Below are 23,180 nucleotides of genomic sequence, written 5' to 3'. Positions count from 1 at the left end.
AAACCAAACACTGCACGTTATCACTCATAAGTGGGAGTTGAACAATGAGAACACATGTACACAGGGAGGGGAACATCACACACCGGGGCCTGTCGGGGGGGTGGGGGGCTAGGAGAGGGATAACATTAGGAGAAATACCTAATGTAGGTGATGGGTTGATGGGTGCAGCAAACTACCATGGCACGTGTGTAACTATGTAACAAAACTGCCCGTTCTGTACATGTAACCCAGAACTTAAAGTATAATAAACAAAATTTAAGGAAGAAAAAAATGCACTTTTTTTTGAGATGGCTGGAGTGCAGTGGTGCAATCTCGGCTCACTGCAATCTCAGCCTCCTGGGTTCACGCCATTCTCCTGCCTCAGCCTCCTAAGTAGCTGGGACTACAGGCACCCGCCACCACGCCCAGCTAATTTTTTTTGTATTTTTATTAGAGACAGGGTTTCACCATGTTGGCCAGGATGGTCTCGATCTCCTGACTTCATGATCCGCCCGCCTCAGCCTCCCAAAGTGCTGGGATTACAGGCGTGAGCCACTGTGCCTGGCCAATCTACATTGTTTTTTACAAACAGTTTAAACATCATTCTTATCAGTTCTGAGAATAGTGGAAGCCCTCAAAAAAAAAAAAAAAAAAAGAAAAGAAAAACATGTCCACATGAAAACCAAGTACACAAATGTTCATAGCAGCATTGTTCATAAGAGTCCAAAACTGGAAACAATCCAAACGTTCATCAGTTGATGACTGCATAAATCAAACATGTCCTATCCACACAATTGTTATTCAGAAATAAAAAGGAATGAAGTACTGATACCTGCTCCACACTAACAAGCCTTTAAAACATTATGCTAAGTGAAAGAGGCCAGTCACAAAAGACTGCATACTCTATAATCCCATTGATATGAAATGTCCATTATAGGAAAATTTGCAGAGACAGATAGTAGTAGTGGTTTCCAGGATCTGGGGTAGGCAGAAATAGGGAGTCACTACTACTAAGTACAAGCTTTCTTTTGGGAGTAATAAAAAATGTTCTGGAATTAGATAATGGTAATCATTGCGTGACCTTGTAAATGTACTAAAAGCTACTGAATCATATATTTAAAATGGTAAATTGTATGGTATGTGACATGTATTTTAATTTAAAATTTCATGTATGCAAAAAAACCTATGCCATAGTATAGTTAAGAGGATGAAATGGGCTTATGTGCACATAGCACAGTGCCTGGCATAGAGTGACTACTCCATGGATGATAGCTATTTTTATTTTTCATAGTCCATGTAGGGTCAGAGTGAAGAGGATAAACACACAAAGGTGGTTCATAGCTCAAGGCCATTCATCCAACGGGGGGGTGGCCTACTTCCTTCTCTGTTGTCTGCTGTTTTCCTGGGTTTCAATACGTGAAGCAGTCAGGCGCCTGACCACACTGATAGCCTGTGGAAGAGGCCAGAGTGCGCGCACTGGTTCTCCACCGTCTTCCCTGCTCATCGTGATCCTGTGTGCCTAGCTCTCCTCACCCTGCCGAGACCTGAAAAGCAAGGCCAGGACACCAGGGCACTTCAGGCTTCAGCCTTGGCCCATTCCTGTCTTTTCAAGGTACTTTCTCTTTAACCACAGACCTGGTTTATAGGGCAGGACAACTAGGCTGCTTGGCTCTGGGCTTCTCACAACAGATTCACCATATAAGCCCAAGATCAAGAAGCAAGGGCTCCCTTCAGGGCTGCTTCTGAGGGCAGGTAACAGATGGGTGGCAAACTACAGGTAGCCAGAGCTCAGGCTAGTGTGTTGTCGGGATTTGTTCTCTCCCTGCTAGTTTCTTCCTTTCCAGCTGGAGCCAAAGTCACAGCTCACCCAGGATGGCAGCTCCTATTGGCAAGATAAAAATACACCTCAGTTTGACTGCTGAGGCCCACGCATGGCCAACTCAACCATTAAGGGCAAAGAGAAAGGACCAAGAACAAAATGGCTGTTACTTCCCTGTGGTGGGAAAGGGGGCCAGAGGAACCTCCAGCTTGCCTACACATGTTTGCTGTGGGCTGTTAGTGCTCACGGGAAATTTCAAGCTCTTTGGTGCCCTCTGCATCAGCATGAATCCTCTGATGAGCACAACTTTTCTGACTTGTTTTGTTCATCCACCCCTTTGAGAATATATGGAAGCTCTAGGCCATTTCATCAAGTTAAATATCCACACAGGTGCATTTTCACAAAAACTTACATATCTCAGAGGATGTACAGAACCATTGAGGCTAAGGGGTCCATAAATCTCTGGACCAGAATAGATTTTATTGTAACAGGTCAGAAAGAGTTTATAACCCAGCCATCAGAAATAGCAGTGAATTTCTGGAAGAGAATAGAAGCAAGGGTGTTGACCTGTCAAGTGCTGTGTATGTCCTAGGAATGCCTTCTGTTTGTGCCATGGACAGAAGACAGGAGGAAACTCTCAGTGCAGAACAGATCCTTGGGGTGCCACAGTTCAGGGAAGATACATCAGCAAGAAGACACCTCATACCAAAATGAATAAAGAGTTCCCTGTGAAGTAGCTGGGGAAGGAAGCCCCAGAGGGCTGATACATAACCCAGCCTGGGCTGATGAGGCATTCCTAAAATTAGTTGCCTCCTCACTGGCTGGCAGAGGGGGGCCTGGGTGTAAGACCCTGTCTTAGTCTGTTCTCACATTGCTATAAGGAAATACCCAAGACTGGGTAATTTATAAAGAAATGAGGTTTAATTGACTCACATTTCCTCATGGCTGGGGAGCCCTCAGGAAACTTACAATCATGGCAGAAGTCACCCCTTCTCACAAGGCAGCAGGAGAGAGAATGAGTGCCAGCAGGGGAAATGCCAGATGCTTATAAAACCCTCAGATCTTGTGAGCACTCACTATCACGAGAACAGCATGGGGGGAACTGCCCCATAATTCAATTACCTCTTACTAGTTTCCTCCCACCACTTGTGGGGATTATGGGGATTAGAACTCAAGATGAGATTTAGGTGGGGACACAGCCAAACCATATCAGACCCTATCTGGTTTCAGAGGTTTCCTGAACAGTTCCAATCAGCTCTCTACTAGGGCAAATCATAAAGAAGTTGCCCCTGCTAATAATGAGGCCAGTACTTACCCAACACTGAGATGCTGTCAGCAGCTGCATCCCAACAATAGAAGAAGGGACATCCAGTGGTCTGGATGTTCTACTGAAATGCTCCAAGAGTGACAGGCAATAGGAGCAGGGTGGGGGATGTGGAGGAAGACATTGATAGAGAGAGCTTGAGGGGCTCCAGAATTTGATTGAGTTTAATCATGCTGTCAAGGAGAATGCCCGCTGGTTCAATGACTGTGGCTAAATGCTTGAGAACTCTAGAGGAAGCACTGGGACATGTTGAGAACAGTGGGGCCCTCAGATCAGTTTCTTACCAATTATCTGAGGATAGGACATAGGTGTTTATTTTGTATTAAGGCCAAAGATTCTATTTTCAGAGGAGAATACAAAGAGGTGCAACTGATCAAAGAAACTTAGGAAAACAGCAGAAGTGGAGCCATGCTCAGTCCTCATGGGGCAGTCCTTACAAGGATTCAGCACCCTGGGCTGGTTGCATGGTCCACCCACTCTAGCTGCGCACCCCTCTGCTGCATGTCTTTTCTGTGCCCCTCTGCCCTGCTTGCTCAGAGTTTCCTATTACTCAAGACTCCTATTGCTCTACAGTAACTGTGCATTGCTTTTGCTTGTATTGGTATCTCTTGCTTTTATAATTGACAAACTGTTTGACATTATCACCAGCTAAGAATCAAATGAGAGGGAATATGATAAACTCTGAGTCTTCTCTGGGTGAAAAGTTATTCTGCAAGGCCTACCACATTGGCTTCCTGAGCTATTCAGCTGAACGCAGGAGGTCCTGTGGCTCAGAGCATGACTTCCTAGCCCAAGACTGTTTCTCCTGGCAAAATGGGAGCCAGGACTGCTTAGAAGTGGGGGATATGGAAATGACAGTCATCTTGAATTTTGGTCTTTTTGATACATTCACTTGGAATGTTTCCAACCTCCTATAAGAAGACAACTGCCAGTATTACAAGACCTTTGTCTACTAAAAGCAAAACTGCACACGAAGAAAACCCTACTGTAAAGCATGTTTTCTTATTTCCTTTGAACAAACTACTTTATTGTTGCAAAGTTTGCAACCCATTTTAAAGACCAGCAAACTTTGTAAGAGATAATAGTGCTCAAGAAATAGTCCATCTATCTGATCCCACTTCCCAGGCCCTTGCAATTAGGCAGGGCCACGTGACCGGTTCTGGGTACTGGAGGGAAGAGAAGTGTGCCCCTTCTAGGATGAAGCATAAAACAGCCAATGCATGACTCTCAGCTTAGCTTTTCCTTGTGGCTGTGATGGAGAGATTCCTGTGTTTTATGTGATCAGCTGTAGGTCAGTGATGCCTTCGTCAGCTTGAGCACCTGAGGATTTGTGGGGCAAAGCCCACTGAGCTACGTTGGAAATAGAGCACAAAAGGGAAAGGAAGCAAACTTCCTTGTTTTAAATCACTGGGATATTGTGATTTTGCAAAACATAACCTGGCCTGTCCTGACTTGACACAGAAGGATGTTGGCAGATCCCTGCAGGAGGACACCAGTGTGAGGAGCACTCTCTTTCTTGGAGGTGGAGGCCAATGAGACTCCCTAATCTACAACTCAGGCTGAGTCTCTCAGCTTCAGGTAATGTCTCAGAGGTTTGTTTTCCCCGTACTGCTGGCATCCCTCTGTGGAGGATCCAGAATCCAATTTCTTCTTTCTTTTTTTAGCATCATACTTATTGAGGCATAATTTACACACAGTACAATTCCCTCTTTTTAGTGTACACCTGTATGGGTTTTGACAAATGCATACAGTCATGGAACCACCAGCACAATCAGTCTATAAAGAGTTCCATTATCCCCCCGCCAAATTCTCTTGTGTCCCTTTGGAATGAACTCTTCCTCTAACCTCAGCCTTGGGCAACCACTGATCTGATATCTGTCCTTATAAGGTTTTTTCCAAAATGTCATGCAAATGGAATCACACAATATGAAGGTTTTTTTTTTTTTTTTTTTTTTTGAGACGGAGTCTCACTCTGTCGCCCAGGCTGGAGTTGCAGCGGCGCGATCTCGGCTCACTGCAAGCTCCGCCTCCCGGGTTCACGCCATTCTCCTGCCTCAGCCTCCCAAGTAGCTGGGACTACAGGCACCCGCCACCGTGCCCGGCCAATTTTTTGTATTTTTAGTAGAGAAGGGGTTTCACCGTGTTAGCCAGGATGGTTTCCATCTCCTGACCTCGTGATCCACCCGCCTCGGCCTCCTAAAGTGCTGGGATTACAGGCCTGAGCCACGGCGCCTGGCCGCCATTTTTATTTTTTAAACCAGCCTTTTATTTTAGAATACTTTGAGACTTACCGAGAGGTTGCAAAGATAGCACAAAGTTCCCATATGCCCTTTACCCTGCTTCCCATATCGTTCACGTTACATAGCTCGTCAAAATTAAGAAATTAAAATTTCTACAATACTATTATACTATATCTACTATTTACTATACTATACTATACTATACTATACTAAATAAAGCATAGACTTTATTTGGATTTCACCAGTTTTTCCAATGATGTCCTTTTTCTGTTTTGGGATCTAATCCAGGGTACCCCAACTTAGCATTAAGTTGCTGTGCCTTTTTAGTTTCCTCCCATCTGTGGTTTCTCAGTATTTTCTTGTTTTTCATGACCTGTACACTTTTGAAAGATACTTATTAGGTATTTTGTGGAATGCCTCTCAATTTGGGTTTGTTTGATATGTTCTGACACCAAGCTTGGGGTTATGAATTTGGGGAGAGAATAGCACAGAGGCTAAGTGCCTGTCCCAATGCATCATGGCAGGGGGGCACATGATATTGCTGTGGATTATCATGGTGTTGATCAATATTCATATTTGCCACTAAATGATATTCCATTGTGTGCACATACCACATCAATTGAAGGACATTTGGGTGCTTTCAGTTTGGGAGATTATGAATAAAGCCGATACACACATTCACATACAGGTTTTTGTGTGGATATCTCTTTTTTTTTTCTTTCCCTTCGGGGTAAATTCCTACATGTGGGATTGCTGGGTTGTATGGTAAGCATGTGTTTCACTTTCTGTGACACTGCCAAACTGGTTCCCCAAGTGGCTTCCATGTTACATTCCCGTCAACAATGCATGAGAGTTTTAATTGCTCTGCATCCTAATTTCTGTTCATCAGTGTTCCAATTAGTGATTTGTTCTCAAGATACCTTTAAGATTGGTGAGTTTTGTAATGTGTCCCTTTTGTCTGTGCACACAAGAATCTACTTCATATCTCCTAGTCTTACCACAGAATTTTGTCCAGCTTTATGGAAAAATCAGAGGCAACTTATTCAATAGACTTTCTAGTCCTGTCCTCCTCCCTCCATTCCCATAATATTTATGAATGAGGTAATAAATGATGGGAAGAGAAAAGAGAGCCTGGCATGTCTTATGCAAGGTAATTCATTGGGAGAGGGTAGGATTTTTTTTTTTTTTTTTTTTTTGGATGGAGTCTCACTCTTGTTTCCCAGGCTGGAGTGCAATGGTGCAGTCTCAGCTCACTGCAACCTCTGCCTCCTGGGCTCGAGTGATTCTCCTGCCTCAGCCTCCCAAGTAGCTGGGATTACAGGTACATGCCACCACACTTAAATAATTTTTTTGTATTTTTAGTAGAGACGGGGTTTCACCATGTTGGACAGCTGGTCTTGAACTCCTGACCTCAGGTGATCCACTCTTCTCAGCCTCCCAAAGTGCTGGGATTACAGGAGTGAGCCACCATGCCCAGCCACATTTTTAAAATTTAGTTAAAATTTTAAAAATTGACAAATAGTTGTATATATTCATGGGGTACATAGTGATGTTTCTATCCATATAATGTATAGTGACCACATCAGGGTAATTAGCATATCCATCATCTCAAACATGTATTTCTTTGTGTTGGGAATATTCAATATCCTCCCTCTAGCTATTTTAAAGTATATGATATTGTTAACTACAGTCAGCCTACAGTGCTATAGAATACCAGAACTTATTCTATCTAGCTATAATTTTGTGCCCTTTAACAAATCTCTCCCTTCCCCCTTCCAACATTTTACCAAGAGAGTGAACTTTGGTGGCACATTTCTCCACACTTGAGTGTTGCTGTGTGCAAGTACAATGCTAAAGTCTTTGGGGACATTAACTCAATCCTTGTAATGACTCCAAGTGGCAGGAAATGTTACTATTCCTATTTTATGGATGAGAAAACAAGCTTGAGAGGGTATATGACTTAGAGCATGTGGAGCCCAGGGTTGACCACAGATTTGTCTGGCTTCAGAGCAAACTTAACAACTGTCCTAAATGCCTCTCCTGGATGCTATCCCCAAAGGGTGTACTTAATAACTAACTTCTGAAAAAATAAAAATAAAAGCGGTCATGAAGGACAGGAGTTTTGCCTGTTTTTGCATTTGAATTGTTTTCTACAACTTTTAATTTCTAGCAAACACTTAAGAAGCATTGGCCTGGGAGTCAGTCCTGGAAAACCAAGACTAGTAACCACAGGAATGTGATTACTAGTCTTGGGTTTCCTTAACTTTAAACTTAGTTCTCGATGTCCCTTTGGTGTCCTCAGTTTCTTCACATGGATATGAGCAGGTTGGAAGCAAAAAGCTCTAGGACTCTTTTTGTGATTCCATGAAGTCAGCGGGAAGGTCAGTATTCTCAATGGGCCACTAAGAGCTCCAAGCCTGCTGGGGAGTGGCCTCGTGGCACAGGTGGGTTTTTGGAAACCCCCCTAATAGGGGGTTTTTTTGAAACCACTGCAGTTCTTTAACAATCCTGTTTCATAGCCCTCTGGAAAGACTGGAAAAGCATTTCCTGAAAGTCTTCCACTGGAAACTAGAGTGGCCGTCTTGTATTTTCCTGCCTAACATCCATTTTTTTTTCTTTCTCTAGTAACAGCATCCCAATTCTGCCTTAAGAAACTTTCTCTATTCTTGGTCCTTGAGGGTAAGACTCCAGTGCATGAAAAGCTGGGCACACAGCCCATTTCCCACCATGACTACTATGGTTTGAATATATCCCCCAAAGTTCATGTGTTGGAAACTTAATTGCCATTGCAACAGTATTAAGAGGTGAGGCTTTAAAGAGGTGATTAGTCCAAAAAGGGGAATCTCCACCCCTTTCCCAGAAAACTCATGAATAATCCACCACTTGTTTAGCATATAATCAAGAAATAACTAAGTATACTCAGTCAAGCGGCCCATGCCGCTACTCTGCCTATGGAGTAGCCATTCCTTATTCCTTTACTTTTTTTTTTTTTGAGATGCAGTTTTGCTCTTTCACACAGACTGGAGTGCAGTGGAGCAATCATGGCTCACTGCAACCTCCGCCTCTCAGATTCAAGCAATTTTCCTGCCTTAGCCTCCTAAGTAGCTGGGATTACAGGTGCCCGCCATCACACCCAGTTAATTTTTTTTAGTAGAGACGGGATTTCACCATGTTGGCCAGGCTGGTCTCAAACTCCTGACCTCAGGTGATCTGCCCACCTCAGCTTCCCAAAGTGCTGGGATTACAGGCGTGAGCCACTGCGCCCGGCCTCCTTTACTTTATTAATAAACTTGTTCTCACTTTACTCTATGGACTCGCCCCAAATTCTTTCTTGTGCATGAGGTGTAAGAGCCCTCTCCTGGGGTCTAGATCAGGACCCCTGTCTGGTAATAATAGCACCATGCATAAGTCCTGCCTACAGGCCCACCGACGCCTCGGGCCGCCCAGGGCTGCCAACTCTGAGTAGATCACGTCTTTTTGGGAAAAACCACTGACAAAAAGTGCTGGTTCGTCCTAAGTTGGTGCATTTCTAATTCTGAAGCTGACGGGTGCTTTTCTCACTTTCCCAGAGCTCAAAAATCAACTTGATATTTCTAAAATTACATTTTGAAGGAAATGAATCTATAAGGTACACCAAAAGCACATGCCAGCTGGGGAGAGAAGAAAGAAGGAAAAAGAATTGTCTCTGGCTCCCTCCCTTAAATTTGTATATTCTTTAAATCTTGGCTGGGGGACAGGGAAGGGAGCCTGGCGGACCACCCCACCTGGATTGGCAGGAAAGCGTTCCAGGAACAGGTGCTCTCTGAATCTCCCCAAAGGGTTCAGTGCAACTGTGATTCAGACCAGGCTCTCATCATGAAATGAAAATGAGGGACAAGTGGGAGTGTACAGGAAGAGAGTAGGGTACCTTTGTCTTCTTTGTGCCGGGCCAGTCCTTGGGTGGCTGACGAGGGTCCGGGAGGTGGGTCCTGGAGGAAACGCTTTGGCCCGGCAGGCACGCAGGCCACTTAAAAGAGAATCAGGCAGCAGCTGCTGCTGCTTAAACTGAAAAGGTGGTCCACGGGCTTTGCGTGAGCCCGGATCAAAACACGCATATCAAAAGGAATCAAGAGGCTGGCCAAGCGGATTGCAGATAGAAAAGGGAATTGAATCTTTTGTTTTTTTTAAGGTCAAGAAAATTTGGAGAGAAAATGCCTCCATGTGCAATTCTTTCCTTTTCCTTATAGCGAAGCTCGTCCAGCTACCACAATCCTCTCCACCCAAAGATCAACTTTTAAATGCCACCTGTTAGTATTTAAAGTAATCCATTCGAAATAGATGAACCCCACCCCCTTTGCTGTCCCACCCTTTCCCCCACCAAGCTCTCTGGGCCTCTAGCCTGGACGGAGCGAGTCAGCGCCTCCTCCCTCATCTTCTTACTGTGGTTGCAGGGTTCTCACAGCTGCAAATGTGACCCAGGATGAAACCAGGACTGAGTCCACATTCCATGAAGGGCAGCTTGACTCCCGCAATCATTAATCCATTGCTGACGAGGTGACTGCAGGGTGCTGACTGCCAGGGAGACAGAGATTTGGAGAAACAGGGAGACTGTTCTTTGGGGTCGTAGCACCTAGTGGTAGAGGCAGATACATAAAGCACAGTCCTTGTGAGGCCAGGGCAAGCACCATCCTAGTGTCGCTGGATGAGATGGGAGAGAGGCAGGAAGGGAGGTCAGGAACTGATGAAGTGTCACGGAGAGGTGAGGGCCGGTTCCTCACAGGAGACCTGGGGGGTGCACTTGGAGAGGTCCTTGTGGAGCACGTCGGCTCTGCAGAGGCTCTGGAAGGGTAGGTGGGGTTGTGATGACATCCCAGGAGACGTGCACAGCAAACGCACAGGCCCAGGGTAGGGAGCAGAGGCTGAGGGTACAGCAAGGCCTCCTGTGTGAGTGCGGGAAGGCTCACAAGGTGAGGCCCTGGTGCTGAACTCTTCATATCCTCAAAGCCCACCAATGCCGGGTTGAGGAATCTGCTATATGAGATTCTAACAAAGGAGATCCCCTGGATAGCTGATGGTAGGCCCAGATGTTAGCGGGGTTCCGTGAGCTCCCTAACATGCCCCATTTCACCTGCAGTGCACTTTCCTGTGCAGACAAAGAACACCTTCAACAGTCCCCCATCTTCAGTCCTTCAAGGTATCTTGTAGGGACGGAGGTGATTGCTGTTGCCAGGTCCTTCCATGAGCCGTTCCTGTGTGTATGTGTGTTTCAGGAAGTGGCCCCAGGAAGCCCTTTCAGAGCTGGGCACTGAAGCTGCAGGAGTCCAGGAGAGACCTCCTGGCCCAACCAAGCATGTGGAACCATCTCCTGGGGCAGTATTGGATTCCACCCCTACTCTGGGCCTCTAGCTCATTGAAAGGGGTATACATGGGCTTCCACAGATGTGTGTGGGCCCTCAGCAGGTCATCTGTGACATGTGTGGCAGGGAGAGGTGCCAGCTCTGGGGTCTCTAATGGTGGCAGAGTATCTGAGCTGCCCAAATGTAAAACTGTGGCTCCCACCCCTGCCTGATCCTTCAAGCCCCATGTTGTCTTTCCTGCTGCTGCCTTACCTGGGTGGTACATGGGGTCAAATCAACAGCTTCAAGGCTGCAGTTGGGACCCATCCTTCTCCTCTGTCCCACTCCAGCCCCCACACCCACACCCAGAGCACTTTCCTCAGCACATCACTGAGTCCCCACAACAGACTCCATAAACTTGACTTTGCATGTCAAATATCTTTTCTGTTTAATTAAAAAAAAAAAAAAAACAATGTCACAAGGGGCTTCAGAAATACATGCTTTTGAATTCCAGCCACGAAGAGGACAAAAGGAGACAGTGGTATCTGCAAATATGGCTGCTTTCCATAGAAAGGTTTGTGCCTCGGAGAGAAGCCCAGCTTCTCCACCAGTGTGAGAACACGTGGCCCACCAGGCACCTGCTGTGAGGACAGTGTCTTTGGTTGGCCAGAGCTTCATCCAGAGCTCACTGGAAGGTGGCTTGGCAGGAAGAGGGAATCTTCCTACAGCCCTCCTCCAAGGGGGACAGAGGCTGGGGGCAGAGAAGGAGGCATTTAAGCTTTGCTAGCCCCCTGCTGCCTCTGAGGCTGTAGGACACGTCATTCAAACCTACCATCAAAGTAGGCTTCTGATTTCAACTTGGATCTCACGGTAGCCCAGTGACACCGAAGCAGCCATGATGGGATGTAGGCAGGAGAGCGGTGGACTGGAAACCGCTTGTAGACAATCCTGTATTATTTAGGTCCACATAGAGATACACGAAAACCCTTTATACCAAATAAGAGTAAATAATTATACCAATATAAACAGGGCCGTTGACCCTTTCATTTTATTAAAATGACACATAATTATTAAAACAGCATACTGATCACTTTATACTTCTGCTAGCCCCCGGGGGAGCTGCTGGGGGTGGCATGTGAGTGCCCTCCTGAAGGGTACAGATTCATGCATTGAGCAATTCGTGTTCTTTATCAGTTTTCCCAACAGCATCAGGATTTGAGAGTGGGTCGAGGTCAGCGAAGAGGCTGAACCAGGCAGTCAGGTCTGAGGCAGCCTTAGCAGGTTCTGGGGAGAGAAGAGGAAACATGAGCAAACCCCCCTTCCAAATGTCCACCTCTGCCATGCGGGTTGCAGGCAGGTCCAGGTCATTTTCAAATGCAGGATGTTCAATCAGACAAATCCCTTTGCACTCTGTCTCTGACAATAGTTAGGGAATTCCAACTCCCGTGGCTAGTTGGCTGGTTAACATTTCCAAACCAGGGCCTGAAACTCCGTGAATAACAAGCTCTTGTGTTAACAAACTCCCACCTGCACCCCAGCCCCACTAATGGCCATAGCCCATGAAAAGCTGATCAAACCCTCAGGCCCTGCCACTTCACCACAACCAGGAAATAGCATAGTTATTTCAGAAATCAGACTGAATGGCTGAGGAAGCAAGGGGCTTTCCACCGTCTGCTGGAGGAATCTTTTCAAATCTGCTGGGTCAGGAGAAATATTATGGCCACTCTTTTTACCCTTCAAAGCAACAGGCCCAAAAGTGTTTGGCGCCCAGGCCTGGCTTCTCCTCTTCTCTCAGGGTCACTGCCTTCTTCAATCCTTTCCTGTTAAAAGGAGGGCCCTGACATGCCTTCCCTTCTCCCAGGGGGTCAATTCCCCTCAGTCTTCAGCCGCATTGGAATACTCCCTTCTGCTCTTGCGCCTAAACACCTGCCCTAACTTCCTGAATACCACGATTATACAGCCAAATTATTTTCCAGATGAGGAGAACATTTTCAAAAGAGTGCCTCATGCAAGTGATTTCTAAATAAGATGAAGTCTTTGTTTAAAATACATAAATCATTCCACATGAGAATCTAAGTTCATTGGCTTGGATGACCTTTGTTTTTTTTTCCTTCTCCAACAGGTGGGAGTGTCAGAAACATGAAGAAAATGTCTCTGATGGGTGATCTTTCTAGCTGAGAGCAGCTAGGAATGTGCTTGCCATCTGGCTGAAAAGAGTCTCAGAAAGTATTGGTAGGACAAGTTGCTAAAAGTGGTTAGTGAGGGGATAGAGGCAATGGGATTATATCAATATAAACAGGGCCTTTGATCCTTTCATCAAAATGGCACTGAAATGCTAAGATAGTGTACTGATCACTTTATACTTCTGATTCCCCTCCCTTTCTCTTTTTGTAAAAAAAGTCTTTTGTAGATATCAGTGTATCTATATGTAAAAATCAGTGTATCTATGATGGTGAGAAAACTATATCAAGACTAGTTGGTAATATGCAAGTTATTACTATGTAACATTGAATTCCATGTGCAATTATCCCTGGAATCATCTGGTTTATCTTGATATGATTACCAGAGACAAGAGAGCTCACTATAGCTTAGTTGGAGGGGGAGTGGGCAGGGTACTGCCTAAAAAAAGGGAGTCACTCATCTTTCTTTAGTCATGAAGGAGGTGGCCCAAGGAAACTGTATGGGGCATGACTGATTTCGCTGGATTAGCCTATCTCTATTCTTGCTAGAGGATATCAAAATATCTTAAAGATGACCCCAGTGAAAATATGCTACACGCTTGTTTCCCCTTCCTTCTAACCTCCTCAAGGGTCTTAGGAGGTCTTCTGAGCGTTATCATGGCCTTGCCGTGAGGAGTCAGTGATTGTGCTTTGGGACAATCCTCACATTCCCCAGGCAGCCACTGTTGGAGACAAAGCAGGTGCAACTTATTTGCATAACACTTAGAAGAGCATCATGGGAACACTTTTTGATGATAATGGAGTAGACACTTCCTTTAACTTCCTGTGGCCAAGAAGAGAAAGTCAGTGATACCAAAGAAACAGAGCTAGAGCTGCAAACACAGATGATATCTTCAGTCGAGCAGAGGCTCCCTTGGGGAACCTGTCCCAAAAGAGAACAGATCTCATGAACTTGAAACGACCTCTTTTGACAACTACAAAACCTGGCCCTTTCTGAGGGGCACAAATTAAATGCCCTATTTGGTGGTGGCAATGGTATTTTTGGCTAAAAATAGCAAACCTCAGAGGCCTTTCATACCTTGGTATTTCCAACCAAACTTGGAGACCACCCAACCACATGTAGATATTTGACTCATCCACATTAGGTACAATTTGATAAAGAGAATTATGAATGAGGGCATTAAGCCAGAAAAAGAAGTCAGAATATAATTTCCGGGATTATGCAAAATTCTCCATCTCATAGCCCTGCCTTGAGCCCTAGATGTTCAAATGGAAATTAGCAAAGTAGTACAGAAAACAGGTTAGGCCACTGGAAAGGAAGGCAGCTGTCATTTCAGAGAGATAAAATGCTGTTATTACCTTTCACTGCAGGGCTGTTGTCATTTGGACTGCTTGTCTTTGGTACTGGCCATGGAGTAGGAGGAGGACTGACATTGCTCTCTGACCAGTCTAATATTCAAAACCAGAGCATGTCAGATCTAGTGAAGAAGTCACATGGACCCACCAGTTGATGGCCACATCCATGGTTCTTGACCATGGTTGCCTCCGAATAAAAATAAGACATTTCTCCCATTTTCCTCATACTGGAATACATTTGAGGAGAGAGAAGATATGCATCATCGAACCCAATCCAAAAATATGAAAAATGAAGGAAAAGGTTAGATTCTGAAAAGCAAATAAACTATTGCTATGGATAAGGCATCTTTGATTTTTAGCTTTATTTATGCCCATTTTTCTTCTCAAGCACAATCGTTTCATGATCATACCAAAGATTATCAATGGTGCTCTAAGGATTCAGGTGCCTTGTTTTTCTGTCACAAATGGGGAAAAGCTTAAAAAAGAGAACACCATTAAATGAAGCAATAGGACTAGTAACTGCACGTCTTCTCAACTTCCAATATGATCCAGTCCTTTTATTTTCTACACAGCTAATCTAAATGGGGAGAATTAATTAATACAGATAAGTAAATGACAGTCCAGTCCAAATATATGAGGGGGAAAGAAATCCCTCGTTAACATATGCCTCCCCCTTACAATGGTATTTGGCTTGTGATATGGTTAGGCTTTGTGTCCCCACCCAAATCTCACCTTGAACTGTAATCCCCATAATCCCCACATGTCAAGGGAGAGACTAGGTGAGGTAACTGAATCATGGGGATGGTTTCCCCCATGCTGTTCTCCTGATAGTGAGTTCTCGTGAGATCTGATGGTTTTGTAAGGAGCTCTTCCCCATTTGCTCCACACTTCTCCTTCCTGCCTCCTTGTGAAGAACATGCTTTGCTTCCCCTTCATCTTTGCCATGATTGTAAGTTTCCTGAGGCCTCCCCAGTCATGCTGAACTGTGAGTCAATTAAACCCCTTTCCTTTATAAATTATCCAGTCTTGGGCAGTTCCTTATATTAATAGCAGTGTGAAAATGGACTAATACACCTTGTATAACCCAACCACATGTTCTATAATGCCCCTTGTGCCCTGCCTGCCCCAGAATGGTTAAGAGGCATTCAGCACTCCTGTTTTAGGGACAGCAAACCTAGTTCCACACAGCATTTACTGTCTGTCCTGGAGGTTTTGGCATGACTCATATTTAAAGTAGAACTTTACCATAAGCTTCTTTGTACCTCTGCTTCCATTCTATATATGCAAGTCTTACCTTCTCAATAAGACAAGGAATTTTTTGTTTTTCAATTTGCTCCAAAATACTTAACACAGCACAGGTAGATGTTTGCTGATTAAATGGATTGTTGATTCTCACTATTAAAATGTAGACCATCAGAGGATGCATCACTGTTGGGATCATTATGCTTAAAACTGTATCCTTTTATTGGGATACTCTGGTCACAGTGTTTTTTAAGGAAAAGATTTGTATCTGATAAGGCCCTCAAGAGAGATTATGTTTGGAAGGCAGAGTTCAGATGGGGCAGTGAAACCAATGTCCAGAGCAAGAATGCCACTCAGTATATGGCACAAAAAGTATAGGATTTAATGCCACTTGTTCACTCTGCCATCCTAAGCTTTACACTTTCCAGTGGACTTCATTATAGAATTATACTGTATTTCTTGGCTTACACTTTCATCTCATTTCCTAGAGTCCTGAGCCCCTGGAAGCCAGGGACAATGTATTATTCATCTTTATATCCTTTAGTGCACTGAATGCTACACAATGGGTGTTCAAATATATGACTATTGCATTAATATAAACAGAATACTCTTTTAAACCATGAGAAGTATACTTCTAAAGCATTATTTTAAGAGATGGCAAAGCAGTACCTGGCACATATTCAGTATTATAATAATACTCACTGGTTGAAGTATTTCATTTTAGGCAAATGGCACAAACCTCACAAACTTATTTATTAACACTAACTTAATGAAACAGGTGGCCTGTGACCTATTTATTGAATCTAGAACAATGAAAAAATACAAAGAGTTCTAAAAGGCATTGTTATTCATTGGAAAGGCATTTGAACATACACATAACAGAATTCACAAACAATCAAAAGTACTAGACTTGGAGGGAGCTATCTGGGACCGTGGAAATGTTCTAACACTGGACTGTGGTGAAGGCTGCACAATATAAAGTTACCAGAAATCCTTGAGCTGTTCTCTTACAATAGGTGAATTTTTGGCATATAAATTATACTGCAATAAAACAATTTTTTTAAATGACCAGTATTTGGTGTAATCCAGGAATAACATAACTTCCCTGGTTCCTAGAAAATTGGCCCCTGACCATTTTCCTTCTAGACCCAAATCACATAAAACAGTGGTAAATGTGGAAAGTTAAAGTTGTGGTTTCTGTGTGTGCCAAATAATGCTGATCATAGAAAAGCTGCGAAGTATTGAATCTAACTGGTAACTGTCACCCTTTCCTGCAATCCTTCTCCAACACTAAGTGTGCCCAAGACCCACCTGTCCTCCAGAGCCCATGCCACCTTTCCCCTAACCCCTGCAGCTTGCCCTCAGTCTCTCAGAGCAATGGTTCTCACAATGTGTGCCCTCAACAGAGGCATGGGCATCACCTATGTGCTGGTTAGAAATTCAAGTTCATGAGCCAATGCTGACCTACTGAATCAGAATCCCTGCAGGTAAAGCCCAGGAAAAGATTTTAGCAAACACTCAGTGATTGTTATGTAAGTAAAAGTTCGGGAAGCACTTCCTCAGCTGGTCTGAGGCTGCCTAGGTCACCACTTAGGTTCTCCTAAGAATCAGAGGGGCCCACTTCAGGACCCCACACTCCCAGGCAGCTGACTCCCAATCTTGCAGCTTTATGCTCTTCGATCCTATTGTCCTCTGACAGAGTTCCTGGAGGGCCAGGAACTTCCAGAGAGAACTTGAACTGACTCAGTAAAGCCAGGTGAGGAGTAGAGAAGTCAACCCCTCCCTGATCTCTGCATGCTATGTGACACAGTGGGAACTCAAACAAGATAATTTTTCCCATTTCAAAAATATGCATGACACTCAGCTGCAGAGAACACTGGAAAAAAGAGGCAGAGTTGAAGCATTATATTTTTCAAAGTATGACATGAACACATTCCTAAAAGGAGGCAGAAATCAATTTATATGTCAAAAGGAAACTCACTTCCCATCATGTAATGTGCGTGTTCTTGAAAGCTATAAATAAGTGAAACATCTGTGTATCAAGTCATACTTTAAAAGAACCCAGAGGCCGGGTGTGGTGGCTCACGTCTGTAATCCCAGCACTTTGGGAAGCCAAAGCAGGCGGATCACTTGAGGTCAGGAGTTCTAGACCAGCCCCACCAACATGGTGAAACCCTGTCTCTACTAAAAAGACAAAAATTAGCCAGGTGTGGTGGTAGGCACCTGTAATCCCAGCTACTCAGGAGGCTGAGGCAGGAGAATCACTTGAACCCAGGAGGCAGAGGTTGCAGTGAGCCAAGATTGTGCCACTGTACTCCAGCCTGAGTGACAGAGTGAGAATGCATCTCAAAGACAAAAAATAAATAAGAGGACCCAGGAATACCAATGATATTTTCAAACATGTGATTTAAAAGATGATAATGGCAGATTCCTAAATAGACAAAACAGGTATCTTCTATTTGAATTCCTTTGTGAGTATGGATTTTTAAATATTGTTCACCTAAAACACTCATGAACCATACAATGAACACCTAGAATCCATGGATTTGGGGGCTTCTCTGCAGCAGAGGACATGATGATCATAAAGCCTGAAGACATTCCTTCTTTGGGAGCTAAGATGACGGGAACAGTACACCTCAGAATGTTCACAAACACACATAGGGTATCATTATTCCCTTTCCCCGTGGTGTGAAGCAGAAACAACAGCCAGTTTGCCAAGTCACATTCTTTTCTCAGAACAATTATTAAGCATCAGTCTAACAATTCGACTACATGCGCATGAAGAGATAAAATAGTATGTCTATGACACCAACTATTTATGGAAAACAAAAAGCAAATACTAAGCTCAGCTACAGTTTCAACCTCATTCATATCACTTTGGAAATTATTTAGGGGAAGGGTGCAATGAGGGTAATTATGGATTGAATGCCAAGCCAGATTTCAAATGTCTTGGCTTCTGTCAGGAAAAAATGCTATTTAAAGAGAACTTAGTGTTGCTAATATTCCCATAATTGCCATCAACTGTTCTCTAGCTGGTGCGAGTTGGCTGAGGCATTTTTAACATGAAGATGTGGCTAGGAAGATGTCAGCCCATCTCAGAGTAGTTATGTCAGGAGAGGGGTGGTGAAGAGCGAGCAACCAGGGCACTGAGTTCTGTGAACAAAATGACTACCCTAGCTTTCAGGATCCTTTGATAAGTCAAATGTGCTACCCATTTGCAGGAAACAAATAAAATTTTATTAGAGCAAAAAGCTGCCCCCCTTACTTACGTAAAGGAAAATCTAAATCAGCCAGGCATAAGGCTGGCCAGCTACAGCAGCAAGTGAAGCCAAAGGACACCGCCCAGAGCTGCGCTTTGCCATGGGTGTCGATTACAAGCGAGGAGAGCCGAAGCCCGGGGCTGGGCGGGGATCACAGCCTGGAGAGCTCTGCGGTGGGGCTGCCTGTGAAGGGGAGAGTGGGAACACCACAACCACGTGGCCAAGCACCATCCTGACACCCACAGTTCCCCCTCAGGCCTAGTTTCCATGCCTGCAAGGGGTAGATAAAACGTCCTGCTTCATTTGGGCGTTGTCTGGATAAAATGGGATCTTGTAGATGAAACCAGGTAGGAGAGCGACTAGAGAGCAGGCCCTCAGTAAACCTAAGCTGAATCTGGGAGTTTGTAAGCTAAGCAGATGGCAGGACTAACCCCCGAGGACATCATCTTCAAGGGTTCACATTTTAGGACTGGTTTCTTTTCATCTAGTGTCATTTGTCAGTTGTCCTCTCCCCCATTTCTTGCCATCCATCCATCCATCCATCCATCCATCCAGCAAGTACTTTTGAACATTTAGTGTATTCCAGGCACTGAGCTGTGTTCTGGAAATATGATGGTGAGCAACATAAATATGGGCCCTGTTCCCATGACAACCTAGAGCAAGAGACAGAAAATGGAATCAGAATGAGATCCTGTCATTTGCAACAACCTGGATGGAACTGGAAGACATTATGTTAAGTGAACTAAGCCAGGCGCAGAAAGACAAACTTTGCATGTTCTTACTCATTTGCGGGAGCTAAAAATGAAAACAATTCAATTCATGGAAATAGAAAGTAGAATGATGGTTACCAGAGGCCGGAAAGGGTGGTAGGGGTGGGAGCAGTAGGGATGGTTTGCGGGTACAAAAATATAGTTAGATAGAATAAATATGATCCAGCATTTGATAGCATGACAGGGTGGCTGCAGTCAACAATAATTTATAGTACATTTAAAAATAACCCAAAGAGTATAATTGGAATGTGTGTAACACAAAGAAATGAGAAATGCTTGAGGTGATGAACACCCCATTTACCCTGATGTCATTATTACACATTGCACGCCTGTATCAAAATATCTCACATACCCCATAAATACATACATCTACTATTCCCATAGAAACTAAAAGTTAAAATAAAGTGAATCCATTTTACAACAAGGTAAGGGGAGAGGAATGATTAAGTACAGGTTGTCATGGACGTGGGCAGCAGAAACACCCTGACTGCTGGGGAGGGGGGACTCAAGGAAGGCTCCTCAGTGAGATGACATTGATGCTGAGACACTGAAGGATGAGAAGTTAGCCAGGTAAGACAAGCAGCATGCTGCGTAGGTGAGTGGCATGCTCTAAGGAGAAGGGAGAGCATGTGCCAAGACCCCATGGTGGGGACAGACGGGTGCACTGAAGCTTGATATGGCTGGAGTCGGGCGTGCTGATAGCACATGTGGTTCTCCAGGGAAACAATGCCACAAAGACAGCTAAGCAAAGATGTGGGAGGTGTGCACAGTGAGGAGACAGTCGCGTCCTAAAGGACCTTGTAAGCCATGCTGAGGAGTTTAGACCTTATTCAAATGGTGGAACAACTGCAACAACTAAGCAGGTCACAAGGCCTTTCTGGGGCTCCTTGATTCCCTGTTCTATAAAATGGGTGTGGAGTAGATCAAAGTTCCTTCTGTGGACTAAATTCTGCAGAGCTCCAAGACCTGCAAATGCTCCTCAGCAGGCATAGGAAGTGCTGCACTTTGGTGGAACTCCGTTCCATTGCCTTGTGCTGAAAGTGCCTGCTCTGCATTCAAACTATAAATACGCCCCATGGTCTTTTCCCTCACATGATTCTGAGTACTGGGAATGTCAATTACCTGGAGCCAGGCTAAGCCAGGAGTGGCAGGAGGTGAGCACTGTTTGAGGAAAGGTGAAATGGAGATAACCTGAAGCCTGACATTATATTAGCCTTAAATGGAAATCCACCCAAATGGCAACGGCATCTCAGAATTCGGTAAAACAAAAGAATACCGTGAAGGAACAAAAGGCTGTATGTTTTTGGGAATTTTGAACAAGATTCCTAACTTTGGTTTGCAGAGTCCTAAATTAAGAGATGTCCTGATGCATTTATTTTGAGCAGCTGGTAATCTTTCTAGTATCAGTGTCTACCTCTAAATTTTGGAAATGGGTAGAGAATTGAGAACATTGACTCTGAGGCCTCTCAGCATCACCTGTCTCCAGCTCAGGTGGCCTCTCTGGCTGGCTCTCCTCCTACTCACACAAAGAGGCCTCGGGAAGGCACAATTTTCTCATCACTGCATGACACAGGAACCCCCACCCCCTATCATACTGATAACTTCAGACACTCTTAGAAATCCCAGCTAAAATTAACTTCATCTTCTCATTTTCAGCACAACTTGAGTCTACATGCATTCCTTTGTTTCGGACTCTTAGAGCTTAAAGTAGGAGGAAAAGAGGACGTCACTCTTCTCCAAATCCCCCTTCCTCTCCATTTCCCCAGGGTACTGGGGACAGAACGAGGAGAGAAGTCGAAGAAGAGAGGTAGAAAAGCAGGGGAGAATCCAGGGAGACGACAGAGGAGGAAACTGAAGAGATGAAGGTGGAAGAGGAGGGGGACATGTGGATTGTGAGAGGGGGTGAGGGAGCTGGGGAGGCGGCCCAGAGCTTGCACTTCAGTCCTGGTGCCTGTCCCTGAGGACTCGCTGCCCCAGTCTCTCAGGGAGAGCCAGGAAAACCTGAGACGCAGCAGGAGTGTGCCAGAGTGAATGTAGCTGCTGGCACACAGGAACAAGATTTCCTAGGACAATCTCAATTTCAAATATTCTATTCTGGAACATCATTCAATTTTGTGTGGACTTAGCCTCTGTCTCCCACACCCATTCCTCCTTTATAGCTCCCCAAATATCTCTATCCTTGTGTGCGACCAGGATGCCCAGGCCAGGGTGTCATTACAAGTCCTGCCCCTCTGACGACTTCCAAAGAGAGGTCTGAAGAGCCCCACTGGGAAATCCCTTTTGCTATCAGAGACTGTACTGAGAGGCCAGAGAAGGGAATGGTGAAAGGCACGGATTCTGGAGTCAGGCTGCCCGGGCTCAAAATCCAGCCTGCCCGTTAACAGGAGCGTGATCTTGGGCACATCACTTAACCACTGTTCTTCAGTTTCCCAGGCAATAAAACGGATAATAGTAGCTGGCTGGGAAGGGTATGGGGAGGATTAAAGTTCATCCATGTGAAAAGCACACAGGACAGTTCTTGGCACATAGCACGTGCCACACTGAGTGCTGGCTGTTATTTTACCATCTACAAATTGTAGATTCACTGAATCATACAATTTTAGACCTCAGCATCTCTGCAGTGGGAACTAACCGAGGGATAAGAAGATAACACAGGGAAAAGAAGCTAAGTCCATGACCTTATTTTACAGGTAAGAGGTAAAGGCCCAGAGAACTGAAGGGGCCTGACCACCAGCTTCAGAGTGAGGAGGGGCGGGGGAATTGCAATATAAAACCCAGGCTCTGAACTCCTCCCCAGTGCGTCACTGAGCCAGTGTGCCAAACACTCGTTTTACTTTTTTGATACAGGGTCTCACTGTGTTGCCCAGGCCAGAGTGCAGTGGCATGATCACAGCTCACTGCAACCTCCACCTTCCAGGCTCAAGCAATCCTCTCACCTCAGTCCCCCAAGTAGCTAGGACTACAGGCATGCGCCAGCATGCTCAGCTACTTAAAAAGAAATTTTTTTTTTTTTTTTTGTAGAGATGGCGACTCACTATATTGCCCAGGCTGGTCTCAAACTTCTGGCCTCAAGCAATCCTCCTGCCTCAGCCTTCCAAAGTGCTAGGATTACCGGTGTGAGCCACAGTACCTGGCCAACCCAGTGAGATTTTCTACTCTGTGTTTAGTTTGACTGCTTAGTCACTTAAGTGGTTTATTGAAATTGGTCTTTGAGATCATCTGGTTGATCAGGGGAGGCAGTTTCAATATAGGGTGGCCAATGTTTAATAGTAATCGTTAAACTATTATATATAACTATTCGTGTGTATAGGTAGATTTTTTTTTTTAATAGACAGAGTCTCCTTCTATTGCCCAGGCTGGAGTGCAGTGGCACAATCTTTGCTCACTCTGGTTCTCGGGTTCAAGTGATTCTCCTGCCTCAGCCTCCCGAGTAGCTGGGACTACAGGCATGCACCACCATGCCCAGCTAATTTTTGTATTTTTAGTAGAGACAGGGTTTCACCATTTTGGCCAGCATGGTCTCGATCTCTTGACCTCATGATCTGCCCACCTCAGCCTCCCAAAGTGCTGGGATTACAGGCATGAGCCACTGCGCCCGGCCGAGTATAGGTAGATTTTCTAGGCCATGGATGCAGTGAAAAAAAATCTCAAGTTAACATTCATCCTTTCCTCTTTTTTGAGGGGATTGAGGGTCC

General features: G+C 44.8%; 1 protein-coding gene across 18 annotated transcripts in view; it reads right to left on the bottom strand.

Moving 5' to 3' along the window:
* Nucleotides 1-11,688: 11,688 nt before the first annotated feature.
* The window catches only part of ICA1 (islet cell autoantigen 1), a 150,464-nt gene continuing 138,972 nt past the window's right edge, over nucleotides 11,689-23,180 (bottom strand). For 14 of the 18 annotated variants that reach the window (XM_063637080.1, XM_063637082.1, XM_055272594.2 and 11 more), the window contains one exon: nucleotides 11,689-11,961. In XM_063637080.1, coding sequence (XP_063493150.1) covers nucleotides 11,840-11,961 — 122 coding nt within the window. In that variant the 3' untranslated portion in view covers nucleotides 11,689-11,839. Of the gene's footprint in view, nucleotides 11,962-14,216; nucleotides 14,441-18,165; nucleotides 19,369-23,180 lie in introns of those variants that run through there. The other 4 variants (XM_063637076.1, XM_063637073.1, XM_063637075.1 and 1 more) reach the window with 2 other exon arrangements.

The sequence above is a fragment of the Symphalangus syndactylus genome, chromosome 3 (assembly GCF_028878055.3).
Source record: "Symphalangus syndactylus isolate Jambi chromosome 3, NHGRI_mSymSyn1-v2.1_pri, whole genome shotgun sequence".
Taxonomy (NCBI): Eukaryota; Metazoa; Chordata; class Mammalia; order Primates; family Hylobatidae; genus Symphalangus; species Symphalangus syndactylus.
The sequence above is the reverse complement of the archived record's forward strand: the minus strand, read 5'-3'. Positions and strand labels throughout refer to the sequence as shown.